The sequence below is a fragment of the Babylonia areolata genome, chromosome 22 (assembly GCF_041734735.1).
Source record: "Babylonia areolata isolate BAREFJ2019XMU chromosome 22, ASM4173473v1, whole genome shotgun sequence".
Classification (NCBI taxonomy): Eukaryota; Metazoa; Mollusca; class Gastropoda; order Neogastropoda; family Buccinidae; genus Babylonia; species Babylonia areolata.
In genome coordinates, this window is record NC_134897.1 from 29,571,223 (window position 1) to 29,584,674 (window position 13,452).

The 13,452-nt window shown below is 45.3% G+C and overlaps 1 protein-coding gene across 7 annotated transcripts in view; it reads left to right on the top strand.

Moving 5' to 3' along the window:
- LOC143297446 (putative E3 ubiquitin-protein ligase HERC1) overlaps positions 1-13,452 on the top strand; it is a 110,402-nt gene that overhangs the window by 54,801 nt on the left and 42,149 nt on the right. For all 7 annotated transcript variants that reach the window (XM_076609818.1, XM_076609820.1, XM_076609822.1 and 4 more), the window contains 10 exons: positions 860-1,055; positions 2,360-3,185; positions 6,747-6,987; positions 8,040-8,260; positions 8,624-8,801; positions 9,680-9,852; positions 10,287-10,462; positions 11,550-11,649; positions 12,422-12,709; positions 13,346-13,452. The exon at positions 13,346-13,452 is cut by the window's right edge and continues 88 nt beyond it. In XM_076609818.1, coding sequence (XP_076465933.1) covers positions 860-1,055; positions 2,360-3,185; positions 6,747-6,987; positions 8,040-8,260; positions 8,624-8,801; positions 9,680-9,852; positions 10,287-10,462; positions 11,550-11,649; positions 12,422-12,709; positions 13,346-13,452 — 2,506 coding nt within the window. The remainder of the gene's footprint in view (positions 1-859; positions 1,056-2,359; positions 3,186-6,746; positions 6,988-8,039; positions 8,261-8,623; positions 8,802-9,679; positions 9,853-10,286; positions 10,463-11,549; positions 11,650-12,421; positions 12,710-13,345) is intronic.

Consider the following 13,452-nt stretch of genomic DNA (forward strand, 5'->3'; position numbering starts at 1 on the left):
AGTTTCAGAAAATCTTCACAAGCATTGAAGAGAGCAGTGGTTTCATTTGCTGTTAAAAAGTGTAAACTGTTGGAACATGTCCAGTGAACAAGAAGCTGCAGATGTGGGTGGATGAACAAGTATGAATGGAAAGGGGTAATGATAAATGGATGGGTGAGTGCAGCAGGTAAGGTCAGTCCTTCAGGATGGATGATATGCAAGATGACAAACAGAAGGGAAGTTGGTAATTTTTTAGTTCAGTGTATACTCTTTTATGCATGTGAATCGTGGACCTTAACAGCTGAAATAGAAAAGAGAATACAGTCCACTGAGATGAGATGCTTTCGAAGACTCCTGGGCATCTCCTACAAAGATCATATCACGAACGAAGAAGTTCGAAACAGAATCGGGCAAGTCATTGGGCCCTACGAAGACCTGTTGACCTTGGTCAAGAGACGCAAGCTCAAATGGTATGGCCATGTCATGAGATCATCAGGGCTTGCCAAGACATTCCTGCAGGGCACAGTGCAAGGGGGGAGAAGGAGAGGCAGACAGAGGAAGAGATGGGAGGACAACATCCCAGAATGGACGGGCTCGAGGTTGAGTGATACAGTCAGGAGGTCAGAAAACCGAGAGGATTGGAGGATGCTGGTTGCCAGATCACCTGTGGCGCCCCAACGGTCCACAAGACTACGGGATAGGGGGGAATGGGGGGGGGGTATTTGTGTGTGTGTGTGTGTGTGTATGTGTGTGCGTGCGCGCGCGCGTGCGCGCGCTCATGTACTTCTGTGTGTGTGTGCTTCTGTATATGCCTCTGTGTATGTGAGTGTGTGTCCCTGAATGTGTGCATGTCTGTCCATGAGCCCATGTGCCTGTGCAGCAAACGAAGCGACAGCAGCGCCAGCAGTCGCAGGAAGAAGGAAGCAGAAACAGCCAAGCAGGCAGAGGAGACAGAACAGCTGATGAAGGAACTTGACCGTGACATTTCCCGCATGCTGGCTGAGGACCTCGACACCTATGACCACAACGCCGACAAGAAAGACTGCCTCCATGCTGATGAGGCGCAGGGCAAGCAGGCAAGTGGAGGATGCTTGTGCAAGAGAGACAATGTCTGGATTCTTTTTGTTCATTTCTTTTTTCAATTTTGTTTCTTCTTTCCTGTCTTTTTTCATTTCTCCATGTTCTAAGTATACAGTTTTAAAGCCTGTGGATTTCATATGTGCTTGTAAAAGAATGAAAAAAACCAATTTAACAAGAACGCCAGAGAATCGACAGACAGGCAGAAAATACGAAAAAAATCTTAGCCGTATGAAGAGCACAGGAACAGGAGTCATGATAGCTGCCGGAAAAAGAGGGCGCTAGCTAGCGGGACAAAGGGGAGGTTACCTACTTCCGGGAGGTTATCGGCCGTAGTCGCTTTCGTTTTCTCCGCATAGGGAATGTCAGACCCCTGCCGGAGTCTGCACTAGTTGGGTCACGGTAAGTATGTGTAATTAAACGTAATTTTAGATAGAAAATATCCTTTTATGCAAGAAATGAAAAAGAATAGAATTTTTTTATGGCATAGTAGGAGGCATGAGGAGGAAGGCGGCAGAATGGTTAAGATACACAGCTGCCAGTGCAGAGAGTCTGTGAGGGTGTGAGTTCAAATCCCGCTCTCCCCCTTTCTCCTAAGTTTGACTGGAAAATCTAGTCTTTCGGATGAGAGAGTAAACGGAGGTCCTGTGTGCAGCACGCACTTGGCACACTGAAAAAGAACCCATGGCAACGAGAGTGTTTTCCTCTGGCAAAATCATGTAAAAAGAAATCCACTCTGATATGAACACAAATATATAAATATATAAGCATGCACTCCAGGCCTGACAAGCATGTTGGGTTAAACTGCTGTTAGGCATATGTGGTGTAGTATATATGGATTTGTGACGCCTCCTTAAACTGACACTGAAACTGAAACTATGGCATAGTAAGTTGCGAGGTTTTTTTGGAAAAAAATTATTAACAGACAACTTTGCAGAATGGACAAGAAAACCATTTGCGGTGATCCAGGCTTTCACACACAACTGACAGACCTGGAAAAATCTGGTAAAGGATTCTACTGTGTGGTGCCCCAATGACTTTTCACTGGGTTGAGTGAGAAGAAGCTGTCAGCGCAGCAGAGCTGTTGTTTGGGGCATAAATCATTTTAAACACCCTCACAGATTCATAAAGACACATCATGCATGTAGATTTATTGTTAACGTCTTCTTGGATGTTTAGAATGTTGGAAGGCAGCATTAAGATCAAACAAATTTGTTCAGTTTTTTTGGAGTATGTGGTGCAAGGTGTGAACCAAGGTGTGAGGTGTTGACCTACACAGTGTGTGTGTGTGTGTTTACCACAGGATGAAGGGGCCAAGAGTGTGCAGCAGGAAGCAGGAGGCCGGCTGTCCCCAGCAGACAAGGGGGAATCCTCCGGAAGCCCGCGGGGTGCAGATAGCGGCGTGATAGAGGTGTGTGATGAAGCGGCCATGCTTGGCGCTGCCACTGCTGGTGGGTCTCACTCCCCACCCTTGGCCCAGGCCTCTGACCAAGACAGCAGCGCCGTGGATGCAGAGGAGAAAGACAAGGAGATGATGGCAGCAGTGGTGGCACAGTCTGAACCAGCCAGTGAGCCCACAGAAGAACAAACATGCAGGCAAGGGGAGGAGGAAAAAACGGAGTCTTCCAACGGTATGACAGAGTCCGTAGACGCTACCTCAACAGATTCAAGATCGGACAGGAAAGGTTTCTCCAGCACTGATTCTGCCGTAGACAAGGACCAGGAAGAGGTTGGTGCCTCAGAGCGCAGAGGCATGTCTTCCGACTTGTCCCGTAACCGTGAATTCCAGGCAATCCGATTGGCTGCGGTGCAGCTGGTGGCCATCAAGACGCTGTCTGCCATTCTGAGCTGTGGGCGGTTCAGGGAGCTGCTGCTGGTGCCCAGGGCCACGCTGCAGTCTGACGGCTCGCAGGAGAAGTCTCTGCTGGAGGACCTGGCCGCGCAGAGAGATGAGGACCTCAAGTCCGCCGTGCGCAGCATCGTGCGCCAGCTGGTGAACAGGGCCACCATGCCCTCCCCCTTCCGGAGGGTGGTGTCCCTGGCAGAGCTGGAGAGGTCCTTTGCTGTGCTGCACACCGACATCGTCAGGACCATGGCAGAGGAGCAGTTGGGACTGCCTGTTACTGAGGGTGGGTGTTCAGTCTTTGCTGCACCTTGTGTCAGTTAATCTTTATGCCTTATCGCCTGTAGTCATGTCCAGCCGGCAGTGATCTCAGAAAACACTTCAGGAGAGATATACCCAGTTAAAATGTGTATGACCCAGTTAAAATGTGTATGCTCATATAGTAGACACTGTTGATAGTCTGTTGTTCATTAGAGCACGGCTAAAAACCCTTTTCTATAGTGCCAAATCATGGTCCATGTTCAGTGATGCCTACTGTTTTGTGTCTGTTCCAAATTGTTCTTAGACCAGACGTAAGAAATAGTGTTGATGGCAATTGTACTTTGAAATAATCATTGAAATCTGCTGTTTTAAGTGTCTGTGTACTGCATAGAAATTCTTATTAGGCCATAGTGCTTTTCCCCCCCACACTCTCTATATAGTAGTGTTTTCTTGTGAAGTTTCTTTACAGATTTTCTGCCCTTTGTGGTCGACTGGGCTATACTAAGCAGGAATGATAAACAGATATTCTGACAGTTTCCTATCCTTGGATGGCTGTTGAGCAACAAGTCCGAAAAGATGTGTACCACTATTCATGATAATGATTATAATGATGCAGATTGATAGTCACATCTCTGAGGCAGGGAGCTCCTGGCATTAATAATTAAAAATTATTCATACATTTGTATATATGCATCAAGTACACCACAAATGAACAAACGTGCACACACAAACAAGCAAACAGACACACCTACACACACACACACATGCACACCGTTCCCCCCACACCCGCACACCCACATCCAGATGACATGACACTTAACATACACATCAACCACATTTGTAGGTCAGCATATGTAGCACTCAGACAAATCAGTTCTCTTTGCCAGTATCTAACCACAGAAACCACAAAGACATTGGTTTGTTCTTTTGTCCTATCTATGTTAGATTTTGGAAATGCTCTTCTTGCCGGCTGTCCCAAACACTATGTTGACAAACTTCAAAAAGTTCAAAACTCTGCAGCACGACTCACACTCAAGGCTAGGAAATGTCAGCACATCACCCCTCTACTCACTTCCCTTCACTGGCTCCCCATTCAAGCATGAATACAGTACAAACTCTCAGGCCTTTGTCACAATTTCTTCACTGATTCTTGTCCCGTCGGTCTTTTAGATCTGCTTTCTGTCTATTCACCGTCCAGACAACTCCGTTCTTCAGATGAAATGCGCACACTGTCTATTCCAATAATTCTTACAAAAACTTATGGTGAACGCTCCTTTTCTTTTGTTGCACCAAAACAATGGAATTCACTGCCCTCACACATTCGTCACACCCCAACACCCGCATTGAAGAGAGCACTCAAAACACATCTTTTCAATATGTATCTTTCTAAGTAGAGCTTTTCCATCTGTATATGCTTGATGCTGTGATTTGATCGCTGGACATGCTCTTGGAGTTGATTTGTGTGCACTTGTGATGATTTTTAGTGTGCTTCAGTGAAGCCTGGCTCCTGGTGAATGTTTTTGACTTGGGTAAATGTGATATGTTTTTATCTTGCTGTGATTTTGGGCCTATGTGATGTGAGACTATGATATTACCTGTGATGTTTTTACATTGTATGTGTGTGTATACAATGTGTATGTATATATATGTATTTATATATATGTATGTATATGTGTGTGTGTGTGTGTGTATTTGTATGTGTATGTTTGTATATATGTATGTGTCTGTGTGTGTGTGTGTGTATATATATATATATACGTGTGTGTGTATGTGTATGCATATATATGTATGTGTGTGTGTGTGTGTGTGTGTGTGTGTGTGTGTGTATGTATATATATATATATGTAGGCATGCAGGCTCGAGTCCAGGACAATGGCGAAACATCTGCTCCTTTTGCTGTCACAAATGGTGTCAAGCAAGGCTGCGTCCTGGCTCCAATGCTGTTCAGCCTCATGTTCTCTGCAATGCTTACTGATGCCTTCAGAGATGGCGATGTTGGAATCGGCCTAAAGTACCGAACAGATGGCAAGCTGTTTAACCTCAGAAGGCTTCAAGCAAAAACGAAGGTCATGACAGACATCATCAGAGACTTTTTGTTTGCTGATGATTGTGCCCTCAGCGCTGGATCTGAAGTTGACATGCAACTCAGCGTCGACAAGTTTGCCACTGCCAGCAGGAACTTCGGCCTTATCATCAGCACGAGGAAAACTGAAGTTCTCCATCAGCCAGCCCCAGGGAAACCCTACGTTGAGCCCAACATCACAGTCAACGGTCAGAGACTCAGTGCGGTGGAGCGGTTCACATACCTTGGCAGCACACTGTCACGAAATGTGACAATCGACGATGAAGTGAACGTCAGGATTGCAAGAGCAAGCGCAACTTTTGGTAGACTCAGTGCAAATGTCTGGAACAGAAGAGGCATTAGTCTTGAGACCAAGCTAAAGGTCTACAGAGCAGTAGTTCTCCCCACACTACTGTACGCCTGCGAAACTTGGACAGTGTACCAACGACATGCCAAGAAGCTGAACCACTTCCACACAACATGCCTCAGGAAGCTACTGAACATCAAGTGGCAAGACAGGACCCCAGACACAGAGGTGCTCGCAAAAGCCACCCTTCCCAGCATCTTCACCATCCTGATGAAGTCCCAGCTTCGCTGGGCTGGACACGTGGCGCGCATGCCAGACCATCGGCTGCCCAAAAGGCTCTTCTATGGCGAGCTGCAACAAGGGAAGAGATCACACGGAGGTCAGAAGAAGCGCTTCAGAGATACTCTGAAAGTCTCTCTGAAAGCGTTTGATATCAACCCTGACTCCTGGGAGGAATCTGCAGTGGACCGTGACAAATGGCGCGCTGCTGTGCACAAAGGCGCCAAGTTGTGTGAGGCCAACAGGACTGCTGCAGCTGTTCAGAAGAGGCAGGCCAGAAAGTCATGGGCAAACAAGCTCCCTGACAATGGTATGCCTGTCTTTGTCTGCCCCAACTGTCAGCGAACATTTCGTGCGCAGATTGGACTATTCAGCCATCTGCGCATTCACAGATAGATTCATGAGCATCTTCCCCCCCCACCCCACCACCACCCTCCCCCCATCCCCCAGCTGGATGACAACGATGGTCATCATCGATCTCAATGGACACACCACCACCAGTTTGAAGTATGTAGATTTTAGCCAGCGTGATGTGAGATAGTCTGAAATATGTATTGTAGCAAATGTGATGTGAGACTATGTCTATTTATTTATTCTATTCTATTTTATTTTATTTCATTTTTATTCTATTTTATTTTTTATAAATATTTTTATGTCAGTTTGTCTTAAATTTGTATATCTTATTGTAAAGCGCGGTGAGCCCCATTTGAGATGGGGGTACGGCGCTATATAAGCCTGCATATTATTATTATTATTATCCACCCCCACCCCCACATGCACACACACACACACACACACACACACACACACACACGTGTGACCAGCAGCAGTTCAAGAAGCACATTAGTCAATAAGACTGTAGGCAGAATGGAATAGGTGTGTGCCGAACTGGAGAATCCACGTGACGGACTGAGAAGGGCAGTGTCCTCTTTTTTCAGAGACGGTCAGCCAGTCGAGAGAGCAGGAGGAAGGGCGCGCCAACCAGCAAGGGAGCAGCAAGTTCTGCCTGCTGGGGTCGGGGAGAGGGTTGCCCCCCCTGTCCCTGGGGGCCAGTCTGAGTCGAGCGGCCACGGCGGCCACACCCCCGGCCACCACCACCACCACTGTGGACAGCGTGGCTGGTGTCCCCCACGGCCAGCAGCAGACCTCCATCCTGCAGTACATGAGGACCAGCTCCAGGTAGGCTGTGTGTGTGTGTGTGTGTGTGTGTGTGTGTGGTTTCCACTCCCTGTATTGTGGTGGGTGGGGGCTGCTTTAACTCTTTCAGCACCATAGGCGACTCAGTTAACTAGACAGAGCACCGCCATTGCCAACTTTTGTCGACATCGAGGGGTCATGTCAGAAAGACCGTTTTTCACATTCTAACAAAGCTTGACTGCTGCAGCCAGTTTCCCACCAATAGAACAGTGACTAACCTTTGCTCCCTGACCGAGTCTGAAGTGCACAAGTCCATTGTGTTGTTTTGACATGAACCGAAGCCTGTGACTCCATTTCAGGGGATATGCATAATTGGTATGTTTGTGCTACCATAATCTGTTACATATTGACATAAGTTATGGGATCCTTAACTTATGTTTTTGAACTTCTGCATGTGTGTACATAAAGGGCTTACACAAGCAGGTCAGCATTTATGTTCAGCTTGAAGATAGGCAAGGCAAGGCAAGAGGTTTATTTCATGTACCCCTTGGGGGCATAGAGACATTGACAGAAAAAAGCGATTACCTTGAACCTGCATGGCACTGTGATTGGAATTCAAACCCAGCACTGTAGTCTGTGGTTGGATTCACTGAAGTGGAGTGCCATGTGTTGCAGTATATGCTATGAAAGTTTTGGGGTAGTGTTGTGGGGAGAAGGGAAGAGTGGAAAAACAAGTTTTGTACTGAGGTAGGTGTAGTGTTAAAGTGGTTAGGAATGGGATCCATATTTTTTAGGTGTTTGAAGGGGAACAGTAACATTTCTATATTGTCTGTTGTCTGTTATGTCTATGAGAGAATGAGACAGAAACATGTGTGCTCAGACAGGAATATACGTACATATGCACTTGCACATGCACAAAAATGTGTATGCGTTTTCATGTGCACACACACACACTGCATGTACTCACTCATGCTGCACACATGCATGCATGCACACACACACTTGTACAAACACACACACACACACACACACACACACACACACACACACACACAGAAAATGTCCATCACCGGAACCACCTTTTCTGTTTGCAGTGCAGAAGATATGGTGAGCTTCACTCGTCGTATGTTCAATGCATTAAAGCCACGGCTGGCCCCCTCCGCTGGTGCCAGATCTGATGGACAGCCGTTACGTCCACCCCCTCCCCCTCCCATCCGCTCACGGTCACCCTCTCCTCCTCCACCCCCCATTGTCACTCCTTTGCTGGAGATGGGATTCCAGCTGCAACACATTCAGCGAGCGCTGTCTGCAACAGGTACAGTGTGTGTGTGTGTGTGTGTGTGTGTGTGTGTGTGTGTGTGTGTGTGTGTGTGAGAGCATGTATGCGTGTGCATGCGCGCGCGCGCGCGTGTGTGTGCGCGCGTGTATTTGTGTTTTTACTTGCATGCTTGCTTGTTGTAATTCTTGTGTCCATGAAAAGTTAATGAGCAGTTGATTATCTTTTTATCTTTTTTTTTTAACTTCTGCTTCTTCCCTGTGTTCATGTTTAAAGGCCGCAGTTTCTTATTAAAAAAAAAAGAAGACCATCACGGAATAAAAGCATTATGCATGAGAAAACCTTTTTGAACAAAAGATGAAAGTGTGTGTGTGATGGAGAGAGGAATGTGTGTGGCTGCAGCAATAAATGGGCGAGACGTGACGGCACGGGCCATCAACCGCCTGGCCACGTGGATGCTGGAGCACCCAGAGCACTACCAGGACAACGAGCAGCAGGCCAGCCTGACAGACGTCCTCAGGGAACCCAGCGTCTTCGTGGCCGAGGATCTGGCTGGGCAGGCTGCCTCGGAGAGGCTGTCGTCAGTATTTGTTTGTTTGGAGCTCCAGTTTTCTTTCTTTTTAGTGTGTTGTTTCAGTGTTTTGAACTCAGTTTTTCTTTCTTTTTGGTGTGTTGTTACAGCCCTGAAATGGCCCCTTTGAAGTAGGGTCTGGGCTATGAACAATATGATTTGGATTGTGTCATGTTCTCATTTGCGTCAGAGAGGCTGTCGTCAGTATTTGTTTTGAACTCTGTTTTCTTTTTAATGTTTTGTTTCAGCCCTGAAATGGCCCCTGTAAAGTAGGCTGGGCTATGAACAACATGATTTGAATTGCATCATGTGCTGGGCAGAAGTGGTCTCAGAAATGATTTGATGCATTTATAGTTGCCCTGTTTTGCTTTGTTTATATGTTCATTGAAGAGGTCTGAATATGTTTGACATCACACAAAGCAAGATTATTGCTGGTATGTTGAATCAGAACAAGCATTACTGAACAGCATTTATCCAGTAGTGCAGGATCTCCACTGGTGTGTAGCCTCATGGAAACCCAGCAGGGTTACTGGTGCTGGGACTGACAGAATGTGCCCAGGTGTGGCTTTGTAATGGGGATTCAGGACGAGTGGCATGACGGTGTTGCCACTGACATAAACATGGAAAAAGGGCAGTAAAAATCTGTCCTTCCCAGTCATGGCATTTCCTTTCACAATATGTTTCATTTGTCATTTCATGGTTTGAAGGCAGAGCAGAGAGCCGTTAAGAATGACTGGAATACAAAGTGTGGGAGACTGGCACACTTTAAACATAAGCTGCTTATTTCTGAGTAATGTGTTTGATTTATTTTATATAAGCAACTCCCCCATCAATTTTTCCAACATTTTTTTTCAACATAAAGAACGCAAAATCGTTTGTGTATGCAGCCGGGAGATGGCCATAGAGGCGTTGTCTGAGCGTCTTGACAACCTCATTCTGAGTGAGGAGTCTTCAGAGGAACCAGAGGAATACGATGAAATTCCAAGGCCTAGCATCTCCCGAAGACCTCGTCGACTGACACGATCTCGGCACATTGATATTCGCAGTTTCTTTGCACCAGGTAAAGGTTTTTCAGATTAATTCTGCTGAAATTTCTTGTGCATTTAAGTTATTCTGTTTGTGATCACATGCTCAAATCAGACATATGGGTACACTTCTTGACAATTAGTTATTTTGGTGGCGTCCATTATATAGGTAGATTTCTCCACTTTGACTATAGAGGGCAAGACAAGACAAGACGACATCTTTATTGGTCTGTTATAGACATTCAGATGTGTGGACACAAGGCTTGTAATATTATTTATTCAGTATTGTCTCAAGCATATGAAAGCACAGTAACAAAATGCGCTGTGTTGTAAGTTAAAATTTTGGTTCAGTAAGCTCTACCATATTAACCTGGTGCAGACTTGGCCTGTCGCTTTGCTATGTTGGCCAAAATTTCTCACGGCTAACGCAGTACTATGAACTCCCCATGTTTGTTTATTTGTTTTCCAGCTAGAGAACGGAGAGAAAGCCGTGCGGAGAGGCATCGAGAGATAGGAGAAGCGCAGCCGCTGTTTGACCCGTATGATGACTTTGACCTGCAGGAAGAGCTGTACGGGGAGGAGGGTCTGGAGGATGTGCTCAGCTTTGATCCTGTGGCTGACACTGGGGACCTCATGTCTTACATTGTGAGTCTGTCCTAGTCCATGTGTGATGAAACCAGGGTGAGGGGGTGGGGTGGGGTGGGGTGGGGTGGGGGGCCCACATACTCGTATAGACTGATTTCTTCTTACAGGGATATTGTCCTCTGGTATTGTCATCTGAATGTGAACTCGCACAGCTGAGTGGCTAGTGTGATCCATTTTTTTGTATTTTCTCATTTATGCTTTTTTCTTCTGTGTTTATATATATATATATATATATATATATACACACACACACACACACACACACACACACACACACACACACATATATATCTGTCTATCTATCTATATATAATTTGTGTGTGTGTGTGTGTGAAAAATTATATTATTACATGTTCATTTTTAGATGCAAACATTCAAAAGAAACATTTTTCCATGCTTGGTTTGATTGGGTATACTCAGCTGTATATGGATTATAAAACTGTTATCTTTTTACTACAACAAGGTTTTTCTTAATCTCCTTATTTTATTTTGTCTTTCAAAATACTTTCAGTGTCCAGTTTCTTTTAAATACCCCCTGGACATGACAAACATTTTTTCTGTCTAGTCTGTCGACTAAGTGATGTATCCTTATAATGTTTCTTTTGATGATGTGGTCTGGCATGTGCCTGACCTTTTTGGCAAGTGTTAAACCAACTATGAAGTTGAAGTTGTGTACCTTGTGAATGGAGAGAGTTACCACTCTTTACTATTTGTTAATCATTTCATCTCCTGGCCTCATCATTTGTTAATTTCCATTTGAAAAACCACTGAGGCAACCATGTGTTTGTTCTGTATTGTCCATGTGTTCTGTGTGGCTTGTTCAGGATTAAGGAGGCTATGCCAGTCTTGAATAAAAGCTAATTTGTATTTGCACGTTTCTTCTGTCTTTGCTGCTGTGTGCACATGTCAAGTGATCGGTGTAAGGACAAGCCCAGCGCTTCCTTTGTTGAGGAAGTGTCTGGGTTTGTTCCAGTGTGCTTTTTATTTACCTGTGTGCTAGCTGAATTGGTAGTGTAAGCAGCACTGACTTGAAGTTGTGTACCTTGTGAATGGAGAGAGTTACCGCTCTTTACTATTATGTGTGCAGCGTCGGCGGTTCGGGCCCCGTTCTGTGCGCTGTGAAATCTGTGCCATAGAGACCACCACTTTCAACCACCACATGCGCATGGCACACCCAGGATGTGGAGGTGGGTTCCAGCTGTAATTGGAAAAAGAAAGATTTGTTTTTTTTTTCATTTCCTGTCATTGTACCATCCAGTTGTTTACTTACTTATTTGAGTGGGATTTTGCCTGATGAATTACTTATTTACTGTGTCACATCAGCCTGAATGTGCACATTGACAGATAGATTGATAAACAGATAAATGAACAGAAAATTAAAAGTCTGTGAATGAATGAACATAATGCTACAGTCAGGAAAGATGTCACATGTGGTCAGTGTTCAGTTTAGCTTGATTGAAAAGAAGTAATTACTGGTAAAGTTTAATGTGGATTTTGAACTAGTGTGCCCTGAGTTGACTTGACAGCAAGACATGATGAATGTGTGATTTGAACCCTCTTCTTGTGGAGTACTGAGTTCACTCAAAAGAAATGCCAGAGAAGATTGATGTTTTTTTTAAAATTCACTGGATAACAAACCATGATAAAAGATTTATGTATATTTATATTTTTCATCCTAGTGTACCCTAATGTTCTTCAGGTGTTAGTACCTGTAAAAATTATATCTTTGAATCAGTTTATTTGGAGTTCATTAAAAAAACCAAAAAAACACAGTATTTTCTAGAGTTCACCTGGTTAAAGTATCTGTAAAGGTTAATTCTTTGAATCAGCTTATCCGGATTTCATTCTTCCAAGCAGATTTTTTTTTCTGTGATAAAAGAAAAAAAGAACAACCAAAAAAATCAAACAAAGTGGCCAAAAAAAAAAAAAAAGAAGAAAAAAAAAAAGGTTCCATTGCAGGAAGCTGTGACGGCCGCGGCTACCGCAGCACTGGTGTCTACGACAACGGCTGGTTCGACGGGGCGTGTGGCACGGGCCACCCTTTCTACCTGCTGTGCCAGTCGTGCCGGGAGTGCTACCTGCGAGAGAACCAGTCGGCCCGCTCCACGCACAGCGATGCCCAGGACAGCCTGGTGATGCCCAGCTTCTCTGGCCAGGGTGGCTTCGTGGAGCGGCTGTCTGCAGGGCCTTTGTCGGCCGGCTTGGGGGCTCCAGATCTGTTGGGGGCTGCTGAGATGAAGCCGGACAGTGAGTAGTTTGTTTGTGTGTGTGTTGGTTGGGGGTGGGAGGGAGTGGGGTTGGGGGAATGTGTGGGGATGTGTGTGTGTGTGTGTGTTTGTATGTAGATGTGTGAAGTGTATGTCTGTGTTTCTGGTTGTGTAGTGTACTCGTGTAGTGTGAGTCTTATATGAATGTGTGTATATACTGTGTATTTTTGTAGTCTGTGTGTGCATATGTGTGTTGTATATGTGTGTGTTTGTGTGTGTCTTTGTGTAGTGTATGTCTATGTGTGTGTAGTTTATGAGCATGCGAAGAAGAAGAAGTGAACGGCACAGTAAACCTGTTTCCATTTGGTCCTGGAGTAGATCTCTGTGGAACAAATAAAAAACAATATTTTAATTACACATACTTAACCGTGACCCTCTAGTGCAGACTCCGGCAGGGGTCTGATTCCTGTCCTGTGCAAACTACTACCTGCCACACACACACACCTTCAGACAGTTTTTTTTGTGTTATTACTCTGAATCAATCCTTTTTATTTTTCGCTATCTTCCAGTCTTCATCATCAAGCTGCTAAAGAAGCAAGTACTACTGTTTGTGATTATTATCCCCCCCCTCCCCCCCATCTCCCTCCCCCACTCCCACCCCTCCTATTTCAAACAGCGGATTTACTGCTGACATCGGAAGAGCAGCTGGTGAACACTGGTGCAGAGAACTACCAGAAGCTGTTGCCCCGGCTGGGTCTGACTGACACCCGTACCACGCCCGAC